Source organism: Rhinolophus ferrumequinum, chromosome 19 (genome assembly GCF_004115265.2).
Source record: "Rhinolophus ferrumequinum isolate MPI-CBG mRhiFer1 chromosome 19, mRhiFer1_v1.p, whole genome shotgun sequence".
Lineage (NCBI taxonomy): Eukaryota > Metazoa > Chordata > Mammalia > Chiroptera > Rhinolophidae > Rhinolophus > Rhinolophus ferrumequinum.
The window spans coordinates 46,454,242-46,474,430 of record NC_046302.1 but is presented as its reverse complement, the minus strand read 5'-3'; the positions used below and the strand labels follow the sequence as shown (position 1 = coordinate 46,474,430).

Genomic DNA, 20,189 nt, shown 5'->3' with positions numbered 1-20,189 from the left:
TTCCTGTTCATTGTTAGAGCCAAATTTTAGGTATTTAGACAGAAAATTATTTTTAACATTGAGAATCAATGCTCTGCCATATTTGTTTTGTTTTGGGGTGGATTTTCCTCCTTTTAATCCAACAGCAACTTGTAATTTAAAGATTGATTGTCACAGGGAAGAAAAATCTCATTTATCATACCCCTGATTTTCTTTTAAAGGGGACACACTTGTCTGTTCCAATGCTCCACCTCCCTGAGAACCACTTTAGCAATAAATTTGGCTTGAACTAAAGTTCCTTGAAATAAAGCAAAAGTTTTACATTTTAATTAGCTTTGGGAAGTCAAGGACCATTTTACTAGAAACCCAAAGAGATGTGTGTTGTGCCCAATCATAGATCAAAAGAACCCAACTGCGTCTTTTCTCTGGAATGAAAACACAAATAAAGCAGAGCATCTGACTGAAAATGGCCAGAGTCAGGGCCATTAGTCAGGGCGCCTAATGTCAGTTCTCACCCTGGCCAGGGCCAGAGGACTCCATTGTGTAGCCTGGGGGAAATGACTCAGCCCTTGGCCCAAAGAAGCAGTGGAGAGGTCCTTCTTAAAGGGAACCCCATCAAGGATGACTCCCAAGAAATCAAACCCAGGTTTTAGATTTATTTGAGGTAGTGAGGTCCCATAGTTGGCTCTCCCTGCAACATTCTGTTGATATCAACATTCTGCTGATGTGAAGTGCGAATATTTTATTAATATAATGAAAGCCATGTTTTCAAAAATCAGGAGCACGTAGGTGTAGGGGTGTGTGTGTGTGTGGAGCATCCATTTGTGTATACCTGTGTGAAAGGCAACCAGACTCTAAACCTTGAGAGGAAACGCTAAATCTGAAATGTGTTTAGAAGTGCAAGTGGTGCCTGCAGAAGGCAGTAACATGGAGAAAAACAGTTCAGTCCCTCCGCCTCCCAAAAGAGATAACGTTCTTCCTCTTCGGAAGCAAACGGGGTCGTTTAGCATCTTTTGTCCTCTCACCGCCATTGCCTCCTCTCCCTTTGTTATTGCTGACCTCACATAGAGAACCGAAGCCACATGGGAAAACTGAGGCCCAGTTCCGTCTGGGAAGCGCTGAGATCTAGAGAGCTGGAGATAAAGATCAGGATCCTGTTCGGCTTTAACCCGGGTAGACGGCCTAAATGCCTTCTCTGGTTGAGGTGGAAACTCGCTCACACTGCAGCCCAGGCGCATGGCACTCGGGGCGCTGTTCGTGGTGCTGAAGTCCTCGCCGAGGCAGCAACCCACCCACAGGCGCTCGGCTGCCGGGGGCTGCGGGCCAGATCGATGTGAGGCGATTCTGGAAACAGTTGTCGCCCACAGAGCTACAGCCAGCTCCACAGTTTGGCTCCAAGTCTAGCTCATTGGCTCCCTTCTTTGCAATTGCAAAATGGCTGGTTCACGTTTTCTCTTCCCTGGGGATTTCACAGAGCCCACCTCTGGCTCGCTGCTTTGGCATCTCTTTCTTGATGTCCTCCCTGCCGATACTAATTCTCTTCCACCCTCTCACTTTTGTACAATATTTTTACCTTTGCAGAACACCTTACGGTTGGCACAGCCCTCACTGGCACAATCAACTGAGCCATTTCCCTTACACGCATAACCATTTTCCTTCTCTCCCACCGATATTTTTGCTTTCTCTGCCCTTCCTCCCCCAAGCTCTTTCCATCTAAGCAGGAGACTATTACCTCAATGTGTAGGGTGGGCGAATCACCTGACCCACCACAGCAGAACGGCTGATTTCTCTTTGGTAATGAATGAGAAGAGGCAGAGGTTAGAATCCCAAAAGACCAGGAAAAGTCCCTAAAGAAATTTCTTGGAAAATATAGTAGTCAAGAGGAAGAGGAATGGGGACCCAGATACTAGGAACAAAGTGAAGGAAGGGGCTTGGGCCTTGTGGGAAGTGCAGGATTCATTGCAGTGAGACGACTCCCGGCAGGTGGCGCTCTAGCTCAGGGTGCTCTTGGTGGAAACCTTAACTGCTGGCTCCACCTCAAACCTTCTTTCTGCTAAATAACCCCTCAGCCATGTTTGGAGGTCTGTCTTGCTCTTGATCCAAGCACTTATCTCGACTATATTCCTGCTAAAAAGCACCGTTTGCACAATTCTATTTACCGTAATGCACAAGGCTGGAAAGAAAATAAATAGAAAAGAGAGGGTTAATGGGAAGATTTTTTTTTCTGGTGTGATTGATGGTGCTCAGATCAAAACTGTTTAATCATCAATAACATGATTCAGCAACTGGGAAATATAAACAAGTTGTGCAACTGCTTGCTTTGGTCAAGGGAGGTGAGTCAAGTTTGGGGAAGGCAATGCCAGCAGGAGGCCCCCTCCCTCCCACCAGGGCAGAGCTAGCTGTGCCTACAGCCTGACTGGCATGACCTTTGGCTTTTGCAGCACACACGCGGTTGGACAGGGGTTAATGGCACTTTGCAGGGAGCTCCAATTGAGTAAACAAAAATGCCTTGCCCTGTTCTAATGGAGCACATTATTCTGAGGCCTAAGCCTTCATCCAAGCCCCTGCAGCTGCTCTGTAGGTCAGTGCTACCAATAAAGCAATTAGCCAATGAGAAAACTCTTCTTCCCCAAGGGGAACTCGAGGGTTTTGTTGCAGTTGCTGTGCTTTGCTTTGGATTTTTAAACAGGCAATCCAAGTTGATCTGAGCCTCTTACATCAGACTCCGGGATGAGGACAGTGAAATTGTGTGTTTGCTGAGTGTGATATTTGAAGGGACTGGTCCCCTGTTCAACACAGCCTGGAGAACTCACTGCTTCCTGTTCAATTAACCTGAACCATAGCTGAACTCTGCCCTTTGAACTCACTCAGCAGATAAATACATTAGCTCACCTAAGGAATCATTAATATTTTTCAATCACATAAAACAAACATGAATGTCTCAACACAACCCAAGAGATAGCCAATTAGGAATAGCACATGTACCGTGTTGAAAAAAAAAATCACAAATGGATATTATTTACAGAACAAAAAGGATCAAGGAAGAAATGAAATTGATCATGCCAACGGTTTTGGAAACAAAGGGCACTTTCATTTTCATATCTGCACACATGAGAGTTACTAAGCTATATTTAGCAATTCCTATTCCATCTACACTGCTCTGTGAGGAAAGTTGTAATTTATACTTGGTCTCGTTTCTACCTACTTCCATCAGAACACACAACTCCAAACTCCATCTCTTCTGAAGTGACCTCAGCGTCCATGTTCGTACACAGAGGCCAAAATACTGGATTTTGAGAGGACAATTCTATTCCTTATTTGCAACAAATGAACCAACATAATGTTTACGGAAGTATTACTGCTTTGAAGTGAACCAGCTTAAATGAACCAAGCTAGTGGCTTGATTGAAATAATTTTGCAGTAGAAAATGATATTCCTGAGATGTTGCTACTCTAGCATATAAACAGATTTTCTTTGGTGGAAAAAAAGAGAGAGAGAAAGAGAAAGAAGAGAAAGGAGAGAGAGAGAGAGAGAGAGAGAGAGAGAGAGAGAGAGAGAGAGAGAGAGAGAGAGAGAGAGAGAGAGAGAGAGAAACACTAAATGCATCCATTTTGTCCTTATCCCTGCATGTCATCTTAGAAGAATGAGAAAAACATCCCCAATCTAGTCATTACACATTTCAGTTTGATTCAATTTCACTTCCCACAATCGTGCCTCCTGACCCCTCCCCTCCTACCCCTTTTCATTTTTGTTTGGTTTGGAGTGTGGGCTTAATGCCCAGCTATCCTAGATGAGAACACTTAAAGGAATATCACAAGCGCGAAGGGTAAATCTATTGAACGAGGGTCTTTAACTATGTGGTTTCCTTAAAGGGAAAGGTTGGATCAATAGGATCAATATGAAAGGTTTCCCTGGCCCTGCATAAAAGGGTAAGGGCTTCTCTTTTCACTGGTTTAACTTTACTCTCTGACAAATGCAAATCAATGGATCTGTGTTTACAACAGATTCCCTAACAGACTCAACTTGGGTAAAGCCCAGAGCCTCGCCCTGGGAGTGGGGAGTCCAAGCTTTCTCCAGGAGGATACTTTAGGGCAGAGCTCCATCCTGAAAGCCCTGGGGATGGAGTGCCGCCGAGTGAGCTGGCAATGGCGACCAATCACCCTTAACGAAGGGGCTTGCTGCCCTGAGATCCTGATGCTGCTGCCTGTAGCCTCTCCAAAGAGGGTAGAAAAATGGAAGAAACAGGTTCCTCCAAGGATGTCTCCACCCAGTGTAAACATAAAGTCCAAATTCCTGGGATCTGGTGAGCTAGTCAACCTTGTTTCCTGCCAAAATAGATTTGGGAGGCTGACGACATAGAGGAAGCTGAAGTGAAATATCTGCAATTGGAGTGGCATGAGTATTTGAGATCTAGAATGCCCTTTCTTAGGCGGTAACTGGCTCTCTTAGCAATGATAAGGCAAACCACTAAAACTGTGGATTCTCCCCCCCCTTAATTTTACCTTTCCCTTTAAAAATGTGATGCTTTCCAGAGATTACATGACTTCAAGTCAATACCAGTTACAGAGAAATTATTTTTCTTCCTGCAGGAGAAAGTATATGTATATTTGATTACACGAGCCAAAGTCCAATGCTGATTAAATTACGTTGGAGGTGTGCTTCCAACCCAAACAAAGTCTGCTTTCTACAGAAGAGTAATGGATCTTCAAATGGCGAGAGAGGCGCCAAGGTGGAATGCAGAGCCTCCCTTCCCTCTGGGACAATTTGTGTGGGACAGTTTTTCACAACAAATGTCCACAGCTTCTAGGAATCCTGCTCGTGAGACTACCTTTGTCTGCACAGCTGCAGCTGCCTCCTTGCCTTGCCTGTCTGCACCTTGCTAGGCATCAGACGGGCTGAGTTATCCAATCGACCTCCCTCCCTCCCCGGCCCTACAGAAATCTATGCATATTTTTCAAACTGTTTGTCTTGAGTGATACATGGAAATGAAAAAGCTTTTCCCAAAGGCACTGAAGGGGGTTGGGGGACAGACTGGGTGATAAGGGGAGCTGATGGGTCCCGAGCCCATCCTGAGCAAGCTCAGCATCTGACAGTTTAAACGCTGCCATTGGGCTTCCTCAGAATGGTCTCTCCCCACCAAGAAAAGCGTCCCCCTGGATGAAGCGACTTTCCCCAGGTCAGGAAATACAAGGGTCTCTGAGAAGTCGGGGTGAACCTGATCCAGAGGGTCTCTGATGAAGTTTAATCAGGATGCCTCAATATTCACCCTTTTCCCCAGGGCCCTTTATCCAGGCAAATATTTCTATTTATTCTCTCCTCATTTCCTTTCCTTTGGCAGGAGCCCAGAAATCTCTCTGCTTCTCCTTTGAGGCTTTCATTTCTCCAGGGATCCCACTAGTGATACCACTTTTCCTGAAGACACTGTCTGCCAACAGCAGTCACCAGCCATAGCATGGTGGGGCCTACTACTTTCTTCTTGGGGATTCTTCAATCCCCTTCCTCTGACCTTCTTTTAGAAAAAGGTTCTAACAGCTAGAAAACCAAGCGGTGGCCCAAAAAATTAAGTTTTGGGTTGAAGACAGCAGGGGAAGGAGGCTCTTGCTCTCTCCGGGTTCAGGCCTGGAGCTCTGGAAGGTAAACCCACCCAGGGTCCTGTTGTCTCTGGGAAGACCTGATTCAAGGGGGCAGTGGGGCAACTTTCCTCTTGGAGACACAGAGCATCTGGGGGAATCACTTTCCCTTCCTGTCTACCCTCACCATTCACCAGGAATCCCGCCCTGTTTTGGGATTCTAAGATGGAGATAAAGGGGAATCAAAGACCCTACCCTCCAAAAGTCCACTCCTCCCGCCCCCCAGAACGCTGAGGCACTTCAAGTGGGGCACGTGGTGAGGCGCCAGTTGTCTTCCTCACCAGAAGGAAACCGCCCGCAGCCCTCGCCCTCCTTAGTTTCTACATCTAACCACTGATCACCTGACCTAGTTCACTGCAGTTTTCAGGAGTGGGGTAAGGGCAGTTCCAACTAGGAACCAAGGAGCTGCATCGAAGCTCCCTTCTTTAAGGTGGGAAGATGACCCCGATCCGGGGAGGACAGAAAGAAAAGAAACCAGACCACACCTCAAAGCAGAACAATACAAAATCCCCCCCATACACACACACACCCACTCTTTCCTTCTTCCCTTTTCTCATGTCGTTCTTGGAGAAGCAAGGAAAATATTCCTTTCCTTCCAGATTGAGACTTTCTCTGGAAGGAAAAGCTTAACTTCTCCAATTGGAGGAGTTATAATTTCAAAAAAAAACAAACAACAAAACAAAACAAAAAACAGAACAATGCAGCTCTTGTCTCACCTTCACTACCGTCCCAGTTCTTTCATTCTTTCTGCTCACATTCACCTTAGTGTTCCTTCTGGAATAAGCCATTTGTCAAGGGGAGCGATTGGCAGGATGTGGAGGTCTTTCCCACGGACAAGAAGGAAATGTTTAAAAGTTCTTTCTTTTCCAGTCAGTGCAGGTGACTCAGGGAAAACCTCCCTACCCTGCTAGGTCTGACACGCCGTTCTCGGAGGGGTGGGGTTCTCTTCAGTTGGTGGGAGGGGAGGTGGTGGTGGTGGTAGGTTCCCCAGTCTGGTTTCTTACTTTCCTACCCCAGCCGGGGTAGGAAACAAGCTTCTTCCCTGGTTGGCCCAATTATCCCGGAACAGAGCAGGCAATTCTCAGGGATGAAGCCCAGGATTTTGTCATTGGGGCCGCATTTAACTGTCCAACTAATGCAACTTTGCCGAAAGTTTGCGAATGGGAACACTTAATGCGAATGGTATTTCTCTTTTAATGAGAACAGGGAGTGATAGGAGGGGATCCACGGCTCAGGAAGCTCTCAGGAAACTGCGCGGTTAGCAGGCAGCTTTAGAGACGTCATTTCCAAAGTTGGGCTTGGTCGTCCCCGCATATCGAGAGGATGACTCAATTTCCTGGTTTCGAGGGAGGAAAGAAGTTGCCTCGGGCCCTGCTGGACCAGCTGTGGGCCGTGAGGGCCCGGGGGCGACGGATCCTCAAGGACAAGAGAGCTGGGAGGATGCGGGTACCCGGCCCGCGAAACGTCGTCTCACCCGCAGAGCCGGCGACCGGGAGCGCAGAAAACGGTGTGTGCCCTGGGGGCTGGGGAAGATGGCAGGCAACCCCTCAGCGCCAGAGCAGCCACAGAGAGGAAGGGGGCGGGCTGGGGCCCGTGCGGGGGAGGAGCTGCGGCCAGACGCCGCGAGGACCCGCCTGCAGCTGGGGAGCTGCTCAGCGGGAGCGCGGGGGAGCCGGGGCGCTAGCGAGCGCTCTGCTGGGAAGAGCGCACCGTCGGGCTTACTGGAAACGCGCCGGATCAGGTTCCAGATCAATGAAATCTGGGTCCACAGGTTTACGTTATTGTTGCCAGCATTAATGCTCTTTTAATCTTCTAAACATTATCAGCATCGATCTCCCTCCATATACACATTTGTCTGAGAAAGTGACATAACCACACAGTGGAAAGGCTGCAACAAAAATAAATGCGCAGCCTCTCGTGTGGAGCGCGCGATGAGGCCGGGGCTACTTCTCGCGCGGGGCTTCACTACCTTCCCTCGCGTCCCGCCTCACGTCCACCCTAATGAGCATGAGGAAAGTGTTCTCGAGGCACCAGGGGCTTGACCAAGCAAGGACAGAAGCGAGCTTTTCAACTATTAATCTGACCAGCCAGCAGCCGAAAATACCGTGTGTTCCGTATCAACGTGGGTCGCCTGCGGCCTCTCAGGCCCGGATTCGGAACCGAACTTCCGGGGGAGATGGGCTGAGCTGGGCTGGGGGCCCGACCAGCGGGAGGGACGGTGAAGTGGGGGGGCTCTGCGAATGAGGTGCCCCCGCCCCTAGGTTCAGGAGGTGCGGGTCGGCCTGCGTACCTTAATACGTCGCCGCGCCCTAAGGAGACACGCACACAGTGGAGCCCCCGGCAGGAGCCGCTAAGCACTGCCCTGCCCTACTCCACCGTTGCGGGTGTCAGGTGGCCCCGGTGTCATCTTGGCGGGTTGGTTAAGGGCCTTCCGCTGCCTGAACTCAGTTGGCTTCAGATTGACCGCTGGGAGTTGGTGCCTGAAGAAGGCCTTGCGTCTGTCCGCCGCAGGGACTGAAGGCAAGTTCCGCGGAGCAGACCACCCCAGGAGCCCGGGTTACAGGGCATGTCGTCGGGGCTCGGCTCTGTCTTCCGGGCGGTGGAGGAGAACACGCCCGTCACTGAGGCTTTGATTTTCCTCTGAGGGGCGCCAATCCAGGTTCTTGCCTGGGTTCCCTCCCTTTTTGTGTTTGTGCTTGGTTCAGCTTGGTTCAGAGGCTTCTTGGGCTCGAAGCCCGAGAGTGTTGGTTCTCGAACCCGCGGGAGTTTGTCCTCGCAGCCCCTTGCCCAGTTAATAAAAACTGCCCCGCGGGAGCGCGCCTTTGGAAACGGCTGAAGACGCCCGAATGGGCGCGGTTGCAGCCACTTGCTGCCCTCACCACCCTTTCCGAACGAAATCGTGTACTTGGAGTCCATTTTTCTGAATTCCAGTGCTGGGCAATCCGAGTTTCTCCAACGTCTTCTCCCTTCCCCTTTGAAATGCCACCTTAGGCTGTGGATACACCGAGGAGGTGGGCAAGGAGGGGAAGAAGGACCTGGTTCTGTTGCGAAGGGCTGTACTTCACTTAAGGGTGAGGTGTGCCGGCACTGGCCCAAATCAGACATCTTAATGCTCAGGTCATTCAAACCCCTGTCTGTTTGGGCCTCTGGCGAGACCCAGAGGGGCCCAAAATGAGAAAGAAAACGAAACTGAAAAGAGACAGGTAGGTAGATACACAGGATAGAAAGAGGCCTGATCTGGGCGAGGTGTGTGTGTACCGTCTCCGAGGCGTGCAGCTGCCCTGTGGGCCACTGGGCTTGTTTAACCCCGGGAGCCAAACAGTGTGGGCCTCAGCGGCGTCCCGGCGGGGATTCCGATCGATACTCCTGGCAGAGAAGGCCTCCGCTTTTCTTCTCCATTTGCTCCCGTTCCCTAGTGCTCCTGAGCACATAATACCTACTTACCAGTCCCAGCTTCCGCGTCAGTGTCTGAAGAGACTGATCTACTGACCCCAAACTGAAAAGCCTTCTATGTAATAATAACCACTCAACACACTTGTAGTTGCTGATAAAATGGCCAGATAAAAAGGCTAAAGCTCTTGTCCCTTTTCAACTTGGGGTAATAAAACAGACACACGTTTGAATGCTTGAGCAAAGCGAGGTCCTCAGCAGGAATTTCCCACTCGCTAAAGGAGGCTTTCAGTCTTCTGAGGAGGTGGTTTCAGAGCTCTTCCTCCGAAAGTACCCCCCCACCCGCTCCCACAGGCCAGACCCTGAGGGAGGAGTCTGTCCAGGACCCTCCCGGGGACTGGGGACCCCCGGGGATGCCATACAATCCCTCACCCGAGCAATGCTTGGGGCCGTTGTAAAAGCTGAGACACACTAACACCACTTTCAGTTACACAGACAGGAAGGCAGTTTTTTTTTTTTTTTTTTTTTAAAGCTCTGTCCTTTGCGCGACAGGCGTGAGGGGGCGGCAACGCTCTGAGATGGGCTGGAGTAGAATAGCTGTCATCCTGCTTTTAACTGTACCCCCCAAAGACCAGCTGCCAAGTTCCTTCTGGCCGCCTGTGCCCAGGAAGCCAGCACATGCTACCGCCAGCGCTAGCGGAGAGGGACGTGGGGGGGAGGGAGCTAAGACAAAAGGGGTACCACACTGTTCAGAACTGTCAGTACGCCTCCAGTTATTTCTCACCGCTGCTCTCTCTATTCACTGTTTAATCTTTTCTAGGAACCAACAGTAAATCAGAGAAAAATGTAGGAGAGGATTAAGAGTAAGCTAAAGGAGAAAGATAAAGTAGATTTCTAAATCCAAGCAAAAGTACTTGGAGCCCACCGATTTTGAGAAGCTCTTTGGGGGAAAGCTAGTTTTCTTTACCTTCTCAGATCAACACTGCAATAGAGGGCAAAGGCTGAGGTGGTCAGAGCGGAAAAGCGCCCTCTTTGAGCCTAGATGAACACGCGGCTTGTCACACATCCCCGACCTGTCCGGCGTCGGTTGAGTGCACACCATAAGCCTGGCTCAGCGGTACAAGCCCCGGGGCGCGTGAGAGGAAGCCGGAGCTCTCCGCTCCGGAAGCGCGCTGTGTGCAGCCGCCTCCGAATCGCGCGCGTCCCACTATCCGTGCCTAGGTAAATCACTGCCACCACGACTTGTCTCCCAGATGTCCCGCGGATCCCGAGAGATGGCCCCAGTCCTAGAGAAGCAGCCCAACCCGGTATGCAGTAGGGTACTGTGTGTCCTCCCCAGTGGAGTACCTGAACACTTTGCCTCTCTGGGCCACCGGCTCGATCCTCGGGGCAGCGCAATTACCACGCGCACCACGCTGGGTCTGTGCGCACAAAAGCGCGCAGCTACGTACCAGTCACAGCCACCGCTGCGTTTTTCTCTATCGCTCCCGCCGCCCACACAGGAGGTGTCTGTACTTCTAGAACAATAGAGGGCTGTACCTCGCGGCTTGGCCGCTAGAGGAGGCACAAAGAGCCAAGCCGGCTCCAGAACAATGTACCCGGCGCGGCGCGTCCACTCGTCCCCTCCCGCAGGCTGCCAGCCCTCCCCGCTGCCGCGCTACGCGCACAATCAACGTCCGCTTAATGCAAAGGCGGAGCCTGTAGCCCGCGGCCAAGATGCATTAACAAACCTGCATCTTAATTTCTCAGCATTTCTTCCCGCGAGCTCCCAGCTTCTCTCTGAGCCCTGTCAGTCCTCGGCAAATATCAGCAAACGCTCGGAGAGGGGCAAGGGTGGCTGGCGAGTGAGGAACGGTACTCTCCTTTCTTAGTTTCTTTCCCCCCATTCTCCCAGAGGTAAATGTGGCAGTCCCAACCTTCGTCCTTGCACCCTCCCCTCGCTGTGGGCAGTGACACGGGAGACGGCCTAACCCGGCTCTTTTGGTCAGACAGTACCCCCCGCCAACGCCAAGGCCGGAGAAGGGCTTGGAAGCGCTGCTATAGTCTGGCCACCGTTCTCGGCGCAGGCAGGGCTGTGACTCTTGCCAGTGACCAAAGAAGTTTGCCTGATATGGTGGGTAGAAGGAGAACAGAGATTTTTTTTTCCCCCTTCTGAAGACGAAAGCCCCACAACTGCCCCCATATAGGGAGACTAGGCAGCCTGGAAAACTGAAATGTATTGTCTAAGCAAGAGTTCAAGTGCACAGGATTTTGAATAAGAGCAATTCCTGGTCTCTGAGTTCTGGAAAAAGAGGGCTCCTAGCGGACACGGGGCACCCCTATCCCGCCTGGGAAAGAGAGGGCAAACTTGGCACATTGAGGGTGGGCGCATGAAATATGTTGTGTGTGTTGGAGAAGGGTGTAGGTCAATGAAAGCTGGTAGACAAGGAGAGAGAGAAATAAGGAAAAGGGAGAGGAGGAGGAGAGAAATGAAATGGAAGGAGAAGTACAGTCGAGAAGAAATAGGAAGTGTGTAGGGGAAAGCAGGAGGGAACCGAAAGAAGTGCTAGGCGCGCTGACCTGGGGCCACAAGCATGCGGGAAACCTCTCCCCATCTGCCTGGCTCCAGGCGACCCTCTGGGCTTACCTGCCAGGCGTAAGGCGGACATGCGCTGGAACTCAGGCTCCTGCAACCACTTCCACATCCTGCGGAAGGTCTCCCTGCCAGATTTGAGTTTACTCCACGGTTTTGGATTCCGGAGCAGGTCGGAGAGAGTCCCCTGAGACCGGCACAGCACCCTCTGCGCGAAGATCGCCTGCGGGATGCTATAGCGCTTCAGCTCCGCGGTGATGCGCTGGGCCACCTCTTTGGTGTTGATCTCCTCCAGCTGGCCGGATGTGGCCACCTGCGAGCCCGACGACGATGAGGGTGGCCGCTCGCGGCTGGGCGCCAGCACCGGCCCGTGGGACTGAGCGTGGCCCGGGTGGTGCAGGCCGTTGAGGTGCGACATCATGGCCGCGGGCGGGGTGCCCAGGCCGCGGGACAGGTGCTGCTCACCGCGGGTCAGCATGGCAGTGTGGTGCGCGTCGAAGTTGGGGCTGAGCATTTTGTCGTGGCCCGGCGGCCCGTAGTTGGGCAGGCTCTGCTGCGCGTTGTGGAGGCCGCCCAGCCCGTTGCCCAGCGGCGTGGCAGCCAGCGGGGACAGGCTCTGGCTCATGCCAGGCATCTCCTTGTAGGGGCTGTAGAGGTTGTTCATGGCGGGGAGCCCGCGCTCGTCGCGCATGAGGGTGAAGCTGCCGCTGACGTTGCCCGACAGGCGCTGGTGGTGGTGATGGTGGTGGTGGTGCGGGTGGTGGTGCGGATGCGGGTGGTGGAACTTGTCCGACACGGTGGAGATGGGCGGCAGCGGCTGGAGAGGCGTCAGCGTAGTGTAGGTGTTGCTCATGCCCATGCCAGGCGGGGACGAGTCGCAGGACATGCTCATAGCGTGATGGAGCGGGATGGAGAGCTCCGGCCGGTAGTCGCCGCCGTCCAGGATCGAGGCCATGCTAGTGACCATGGCCGAGCGCGACGCCGCCGCTGCCGCCGCTGCCGCCGTGCCCAGCTCCTGGTGCGCCGCTGGCGGTGGCGGCGGCGGGCCCCGCAGCGAGCCAGCAGCGCTGCGGCCCGCGTGGTGGGGGCTGGGGCTAGCCAGCAGCTCCTGTTCATGGCCCGGGCCCCCGCCGCCGCCCCCGCCGCCCCCGCCGCCGCCCCCGCCGCTGCCGCCGCCGGCCGGCCCGTGCAAAGTGCCCAGACTTTCCATTGTCAGCTCCGGGTTCATGGCGCAGCCTTCTAGTTCTTTGGTGAGGCATCGATAGGCGGTGTAGGCAGCCTTCATTCAGTCCATCGGGGCACGGGGGCGGCGGGGGCGGCCGGCGGGCTGGCAAGGCGCGCGTGGCGGAGCTCCGACGCGGGATCAGCGAGGGCGCGGGAGTGCGTGAGTGTGTGGAGGGGGAGCGTGCGTGCGGGTGTGCGCCCCGGGCTGCGGGCGGGCGGGCGCGCCCGGGGTGGGGGCGGGGTGGGGGCGAACGGGGCGTGCGTGCGGGAGAGGAGAGTGGGAGGGGAGGGCGGGAGGGAATCACCGAGCCCCGCCGCTCGGGCCGGCGCGCTGCCTCGCCATGTCCCAGCCCGCTCCGGCGCCGACGTCTTCTGTTTGGGTGAGCGGGAGCTGTCCAGAAGGGCTCTGCCGCTGGCCGGGGCAGCCAACCTACCCTCCCGGGCCCGGGGCGGGGCAGCGCCCGATGAGCGCCGCAAACAGCCACTCCGAGGACGCGGAAGGCCCGGGAGGCGGGCCTCCTTCACGGAACTGCCAATGGCTTAGGAGGGGGCGGGGCGCCGTGTTTCATGTTTGGCTGACGGCTCTGTGTCTTTTTTTTCCTCCTCTGGCACTGGAATCAAACGTCAAGGAGAGGGAGGGAGGGAGGGGAAGAAGGGGTAGTGGGTTAGAGAGACGAGAGTGCGAGAGAGGGACAGAAATTATGTTAAAGATGCGCTGTGTCCCTTTTGAGCAGCTGCGTTCTGAGGAAAAGGGCATTGCTTCAGTTCACTTCGCCTCACCCCAAAGCTTTTCTCCAGGCTGGGAAGCCGGGAGGAAGAGACTCCGCTTTGAGCTGGTGTAAAAAACACACGTCTCCTAGTAAGCCACTTCCTAAGCGTCCCTAGCTGGGAGCCAATGCTTAGCCTTTTAAAATGCAGGCGCTAATGTATTCTAATACAGGGTAAATTTCGGAGACTGTGGCGTGCGTAACCTACCGGGCGAGAGGAACTCCTGCGCCCTCGCCGCTTGCGAGCTGCGGCCGGCGGACGCAAGCCCACAGGAGGCGCGGGCCGCGGTAATGCTTGCAAAGTTAACACAATAACATCATTTAATTACCCGGCGAGCCCATAAATCTCCCAGTTATGAGGCTTCAGAAGGACCCTACTAGATTGCAAAACAAACCTAGAGCTCTAGAAGCTGCGGTTTCAAGGTGACCAAATGCTTGCCACATTAGAGATTTGGAAAGAAGTGGCGGTGGTGGTATTGGGGGGGTGGGAGAGGTGCGGCAGGATTGTTTCCGATGCTTATAGGGAGCAAACTGGGGCAAGGAATATGTAAACCGTCTGGGACGACACCCGCGTATCTACACACACACACACACACACACACACACACACACACACACACCCACACACCACGCTTCTCTCGACTCCCGGGAGAGGAAAGCCCCGGGTTACGGCTCTGAGTAGATGCCAGGAAGCCTTGGCCAATATCTGTATATACTAATCTTGTTTCTGAAAAGACCAAAGCCCTGGCGAGTTCTAGAACGCTCGCAAACCGCAGCTGTAAAAAGTACTCCTTCTTTTACCTAGAATTTCCGTTGTTTAGTAAGCCCGGGGCAGGGACTCGGAGTGGAGCAGGGAACAGTGAAGTGGGGATTTCTACGGCCAGGTTGGGGGTGGAGAGGTGGCTCAAGACAGATAGCCCCCCGACATTGAAAGGCTTCAAAGTAACAGATTCTTCCAAAGCAGGTTGCGCTCTGTTTGCCTCCGAAGATTCAAGCGAGCTGAGGTTGCGCAGATGTTGCCTTTGTTTAAAGAGACAGTAATTAAGGACAGGGTGGACATAAGTTTGAGAAGCGTGACCTATTTTCTTTTGATCAGCTGTCAGAAGAAGAGCGGGGGGTCTCCTTAAGACAGCCCCTCCAACCACTTCCAGCTGTTAGAGAAAACTTGATAAGAAAACAAGGACACAGCCTGTAATACTGTATGTGCCTTCATGGTGCTGGAGAAAGGTTTGGAAAATAGTTCTTAGTCTCTGACCTTTCAATGGCTGCCCAGCTCTCTTCTAGCTACAGAGCCCCCTCCCCCCCAAAAAAATCACCCCCTCCCACACCATCCTGTCACATGAAGTGTATGTGCAGTGACGTTATTCATAGGTCAACTATGGAGCTCTGAAGAATTCCTTGCTGATTATTCTTTCAAATAGCTGCTTCTCTGTGATATCAAAGCCTGGGTAAGAAAGTGGACGGTCCCCTGCATTGCTAGACATATTTTTCTGGATGCTCACATTTTAATGTTACAACACTAGACAGTCAAAATAATTCAATTTTCTGTTTCTCTGCTTTTCTTCTCCCCCTCACCCTCTCCGGCTGCCTCTCTTTCCACTCCCCACCTATATATGGCGGCTAGGCACTTGGGATCATTTGAAATAGTTAATGTTTGAAATAAACACCAAATTGAACAAAAGTTAACAAGAGTGCAACCTCCTGTTGGTCCAGGAGTACTCAGAGACTGAAATAGGGCAGCAGAAGGCAGAGCTAAGGAGGGAGTTTGTCTGGTGTGCCCCAGTGCTGCATGCAGGCTACTCTGCCCTGGCTTCAGGCTTAAGGAGTGGCCAGTGACCCCAGGCTGGGACCTGGACAGGCGTTGCCTCTATACAGAAACCTAAATATATAAATTGCCATTTAAATAATTCTTCAAAATGATAAACTGATTTACCAGGCGACTGATATAAATCTGCTTCTGGGAATTGCATTTCGGTGCGCCTGGGAGCAGTCACGTGCTGGGGAGTTGAAAGGTGAGTTGCATATTCTCGCTGCCTAGCTCCCTCCCTCCGTCCCTCCCCCTTCTCTCCCACCCTCCCTCCCCTTTTCCCTCGATCAATATTGGCGATCTCAAAGAAATCATGAAATAGTATTGGCTTCTTTGTGTATAATTTTATTGGGCTAGATTAAAGCAGATTTTTCACACTTTTTCTGATGGTGGTTTGAGGTTATATATTTCAACCCAAAACCCTCTTAAAAGGAAAATTAATGTGCTTGTTTTGTCAGCAGCCCAATTCTTACTGAATTAGGTTTGCATGTGCTTTCGCTTTCTTTCTAAAGAGGAAAAAAATATTTTCTAGTTGAAGATAATTTTAAGAATGTCATTACTAATATGATTTTCACATGTGTTTTGAAATCTCTTTGAGGTTTATTTCTCTCTAGTTCTTTAAGAAAATTAAAAGGAAGAGTTGCCTTCTAACTGCCCCTTGTTTAGCACACATACTCTAACCTTCACAAGCTCTGCAACTCAGAATTTTTTCTTTTAATTTGAAGTTTCACTCCTGTTCTCCCCTCCCCTCGGCATTTGATTCATAAATAGACTGTTTAGAAATGTGGTAGCAGGAGTGCTAGTTCATGGCTATTAGAATGTGGACAAACAGTTACACCAGCCATTATATCAGAAGCAAGATATCCATTTCTTAGCATGCCACATCCACAGGTCTGATTTTCTTTAAGATCAGACACTTAAATGAGTCAAAAGAAGCTTGTAAATAAAATGCAGCTTAGACGATAAATGTAAGCTTTTGTACTGTAAAGGAAAAAAATCTGAACTTGAGTTAGGAATTGCAGGAAAAGATTGGAAAATTTTTAGTGTCAGAGCTTTTCAGTTGTGTTTTCACATTAAATTGTTTTTTAGGCTCTGAGAGGGAGAGAAATGCGGACGTTCAATTAAAACAGAGACCCTATAAATTATTCACACACAAAAAATAAACAGACCACAAGTAAACCCAGCCTGTTGGGATAAGGGGCCCAATAGCTTTTTTTTTTTTTTTTTTTTTTTTTTTTTTTTTTTTTTTTTTAACCAAACAACAATAACCACAGCCCAAATCCCAGGAAGAGGAGGGTTGCTTATTTCCACCCAAATGTTCAAAACCTGAAGAACGTTTTGTGTTGGGCAGAACACATTTGTGCTACAACTAGGTTTATCAGAGCAATACAAAAAGACATAATGGTGGGTTGATTTGGACTATTTTATTTTTGTCCTTCCCCAAACCATCTGGCGTGTGAGTGTAGGGGTATTGATCAGGATCCGTGAGCTGCAGACCCCATGCCAATCTATAGCGTTTCTGGCAATCAGCGTCGCCCATGAATTGCAGCTGTCTGTGCAGCTCCCGAACAGAAATCTTCAAAAAAGTGCCCCCCTTATCAAACACATCAGCCGTTCAGGGGTAAGTCAATATCATTTCTTTGTCATTCCACGAGCGAGGGTTATGCAGGAGAAAGTTTTTGTTGTCTGGTGTAGCTGCTGCTGTGGCTGCCTTTTTTTTTTTTTTTTTCCCAAGGAAGGAGAGCAATTTTCTAGCCATTGAATGGTAATGGTTTTCCAGAAAGGCCTCAAGCGTTTGTATGAATTGGACAACAAATGCTGTTTTAATATTGTGGGGGAATTTGAAGGGGGGGAAATTCTTATGTTGCTGCACACAAATAAGTAATAATAGAGGGTTTCTTTTAACGGTGCAGAATTTTCTTTCCCTTTTCTCCGAGCTCCTGGTGGTGATGACACCGTAAGTCGCTGTGATTACACTTGTAAATGAACGGTGGGTGCTTGTGGCGGAAAAGAAGTCCCTGGAATTGTGGCTCTGTTTGATATCTCCATTAGCTTGAATTTTCCTCGGCCTGAAAGCTCGGGCTGGTCGAGCACAGGAAGAAGAAAACTAAAACCGAAGCCAGGTCCCACGAACTCCTTTCGGCCTCTCAGCTCAGAAATTCAATGACACTTTTCAGATTCCAGTTGAATCTAGGAAAGTTAAAAAAACTTTTCCAGGTGCTGAGGCCAAAAAGGTCCTTTTCGTCCAACGTGTGGATGTTGTTAAAATCGAAAATGCCAGGTTAGTTGGCAGAGCTGGCAGGGGACTGACTGCCCTTAACTTTTTGGTTGACAAAGGACACTTTGCGCCGGGGTCGGGGTGGGAGGAGGGAGAGTTGGAGTTTATTAGTGTTCTTCCCACCCTCAGCTGGCCTCTTAGGGAAAGAAAAATGAAGGTACGGGAACCTTGCCGGCTGGGGGAGCGCTCTCTCGGTGCCCCAAGCCCAGTTCTTGGATTCTAAAGTGGGAAGTAGGGCTGCGGGGTGACCCCAGCGGGGTGGCTGCGCTGGGGCAAAACCTATCACAGCCTCAGTAGTCCGTTTGCTGGGGGGTGGGCGGGTTGGGGGGAAGGAAAAGTCTCCATCCCAAAGAGCGTTGGCACCTGCTCCTGGGAGTCTGGAGAGCAGCGGCAGCCGGAACACTGAGCACCGCAGAGCTAACCTGCTGGCGCGCCCACCCGCCTAGTTTTAAAGAAAGCCGGGGACTACAGTCGGCCGACCTGGAGCACCCACTTCCACTCCTATAGATACGCGACTGTTAGAGTTTTGTGTCCTCAGGGACACACACACACACACACCACTCTGTCCTTCTCCCTCCCTATCCTCTCTGGGATCCCCGGCCCCCAAGCGGGAGGAGTTCGGGCGGGAGTGGGTGCCCAGGCCTATGATCCCGACAGGAGGTAACTGTCGCCGAGGCTGGGTGTCGGGACTGCAGCCGCTCATTTGGGACCCACCACAGAATCTTCTCTGCGCCCCCCTCTTCCGGTTCTATTTTCGAGTCTGCTGTCACTGCGGAATCAGGTGGGAGACATAATTTGACTCGTTCCGGGAAAGTGAAATTCAAAAAATGAAGGGGGAATTTGAAGATTCGAACCTGCGAACGTTCCAGGGCTCCTTTTGGGTAGGGTCAGGGAGCCGGCAGCACAGCTCTCCTAACAGCTTTTTCTCTAAAATTACGTGGCACTTTAAGAAAGCAACTTGTTAGCGCGAGAACGATGGTGAATTTTCTCTCCTTGGCTTTCAGTTCCTGTTCCAGAACTTCTCTCCCCCAAAGCCCTGTACATTCTGTTTTAAGCGGTGTGGGTCTGTGGTCGCACTTTCATTTCTCAGTGGATTTCCAAAAGTACAATGCAAGCATGCTTAAAATAAAGTTTTCCTCTCCTCCAGTTGTCACCCCACAAAAGAAAAACTGGCGTGAGGTCCTTTTGTTCAGGTCAAGTTGTGCGTGAAATCTTTTTTGTTGTTCTTTCAAAGGGAAGGCAAAAGTTGCAGTAAAAAGGACAAATTTAACTCTGAAAGTGGAGCTGTTTTCAAGTTGCTCTGAGACAGTAAGGCACGGCGTCGCTTTTATTTATCACCTTCTTAATACGATCATTTATTTGCTCTGGACATAACCATTTTTGATTGAGGATTCAATGTTGTTTAGTCGTTAATACAAATACCCGTGACTTCCCCTCTCTAGGAAAACAGGAGAGTTTAAAAATCTTTTTGTAGAATTTCAATTATCTAGCTACCATGGAATTTTTAAAAAGTATGTATTTTTAAAGAGTTGGTCAGATTTTAAACGAGAGAAACATTACTTCCGATTTCAAAAGATAATATTTCTATTTGAAACCAAGAAAACCAATCGAGGGGTTTAAAATATTTATGCGAATCAGACCATTTCGTTTTTTTTTAAATCACATGATGTATTTTTTAGATTCCTCGTATCGGTTCTCAAACATTAAATAACCAAGGGAATCTGAGCTGATCTTTCACGGTAACACGATCAAAAGTAGTAGAACATATTCAGATTATTTTAGGAGCATTTTATCTTTGGAAAATCCCTTCGATGCCACATTTTAGGATTTTTTATTGTATTTTATTCTTTGCTTCCAAATGTGTAAGAAAAAGCCACTCCGGCCGACTGCAGGGTTCAGAGGCGACCGTTTGTTAACCATGCGGGCCATGGTTTGTGAGTAGGACAGGGTCCCCGAGGGCCACTCGAACCAGCTCCAGAGCCAGGCCTGGCCGGACACAGGTGGTTTGGCTGCTTCTAAAGAAGGGCGCCCCTATGCCGGGGCTGGGAGAGCCATGCGGGCGGCCGCCCTGCCTTGGGAGGGAGACCTGTTGGCCCGGATGAAGCGGTGCGTGCGCCGACCTGCCGGCGTCGAGGCCGCGGGCGCCAGGTGGCCGCGCTGGAGGCTGCGAGCCGCTCCCGGGGCGGGCCGCGCCCTCGTGCCGCCCTCGTCCGGCCCTCACTGCCCCGGGGAGTCCGGCGGCCCCGGGGCTCGCGCCGAGCAGCTTCCCGGGGAGGGGGCTGTGCGGCCCCGCGGCTCGGGAGGCGGAGAGAGCCAGCCAGGATTGATGTCTAAATCAATGCCGTTTCTAGGCGCTTCTCTCTGCTCCTCTCCATCTTCCTCAAAGGCAAATCGCCTCCCGAGGGTGGATTTCCTCTCCCTTCGCAAAGTCAGTGTGAGGAGGGTGTCCGCGCGAAACCGAAACCGCAGCCCCACGCGAGGCGCTGAGGGGCAGCGGGATGGATCTGGAATCAGCACCAAAATGGAGGGAAAGTGCTGACCT

At 51.4% G+C, this 20,189-nt stretch overlaps 2 protein-coding genes across 2 annotated transcripts in view; one reads left to right on the top strand and one right to left on the bottom strand.

The window, feature by feature from the left end:
* Positions 1-12,961, bottom strand: part of ONECUT2 (one cut homeobox 2) — a 41,306-nt gene extending 28,345 nt beyond the window's left edge. The window contains exon 1 of the mRNA XM_033087201.1: positions 11,626-12,961. Coding sequence (XP_032943092.1) covers positions 11,626-12,856 — 1,231 coding nt within the window. The 5' untranslated portion in view covers positions 12,857-12,961. The remainder of the gene's footprint in view (positions 1-11,625) is intronic.
* Positions 12,962-18,256: 5,295 nt separating this feature from the next.
* Positions 18,257-20,189, top strand: part of LOC117011643 (uncharacterized) — a 193,559-nt gene continuing 191,626 nt past the window's right edge. The window contains exon 1 of the transcript XR_004421041.1: positions 18,257-18,428. The gene's annotated coding sequence lies outside the window, so the exon portion shown is untranslated. The remainder of the gene's footprint in view (positions 18,429-20,189) is intronic.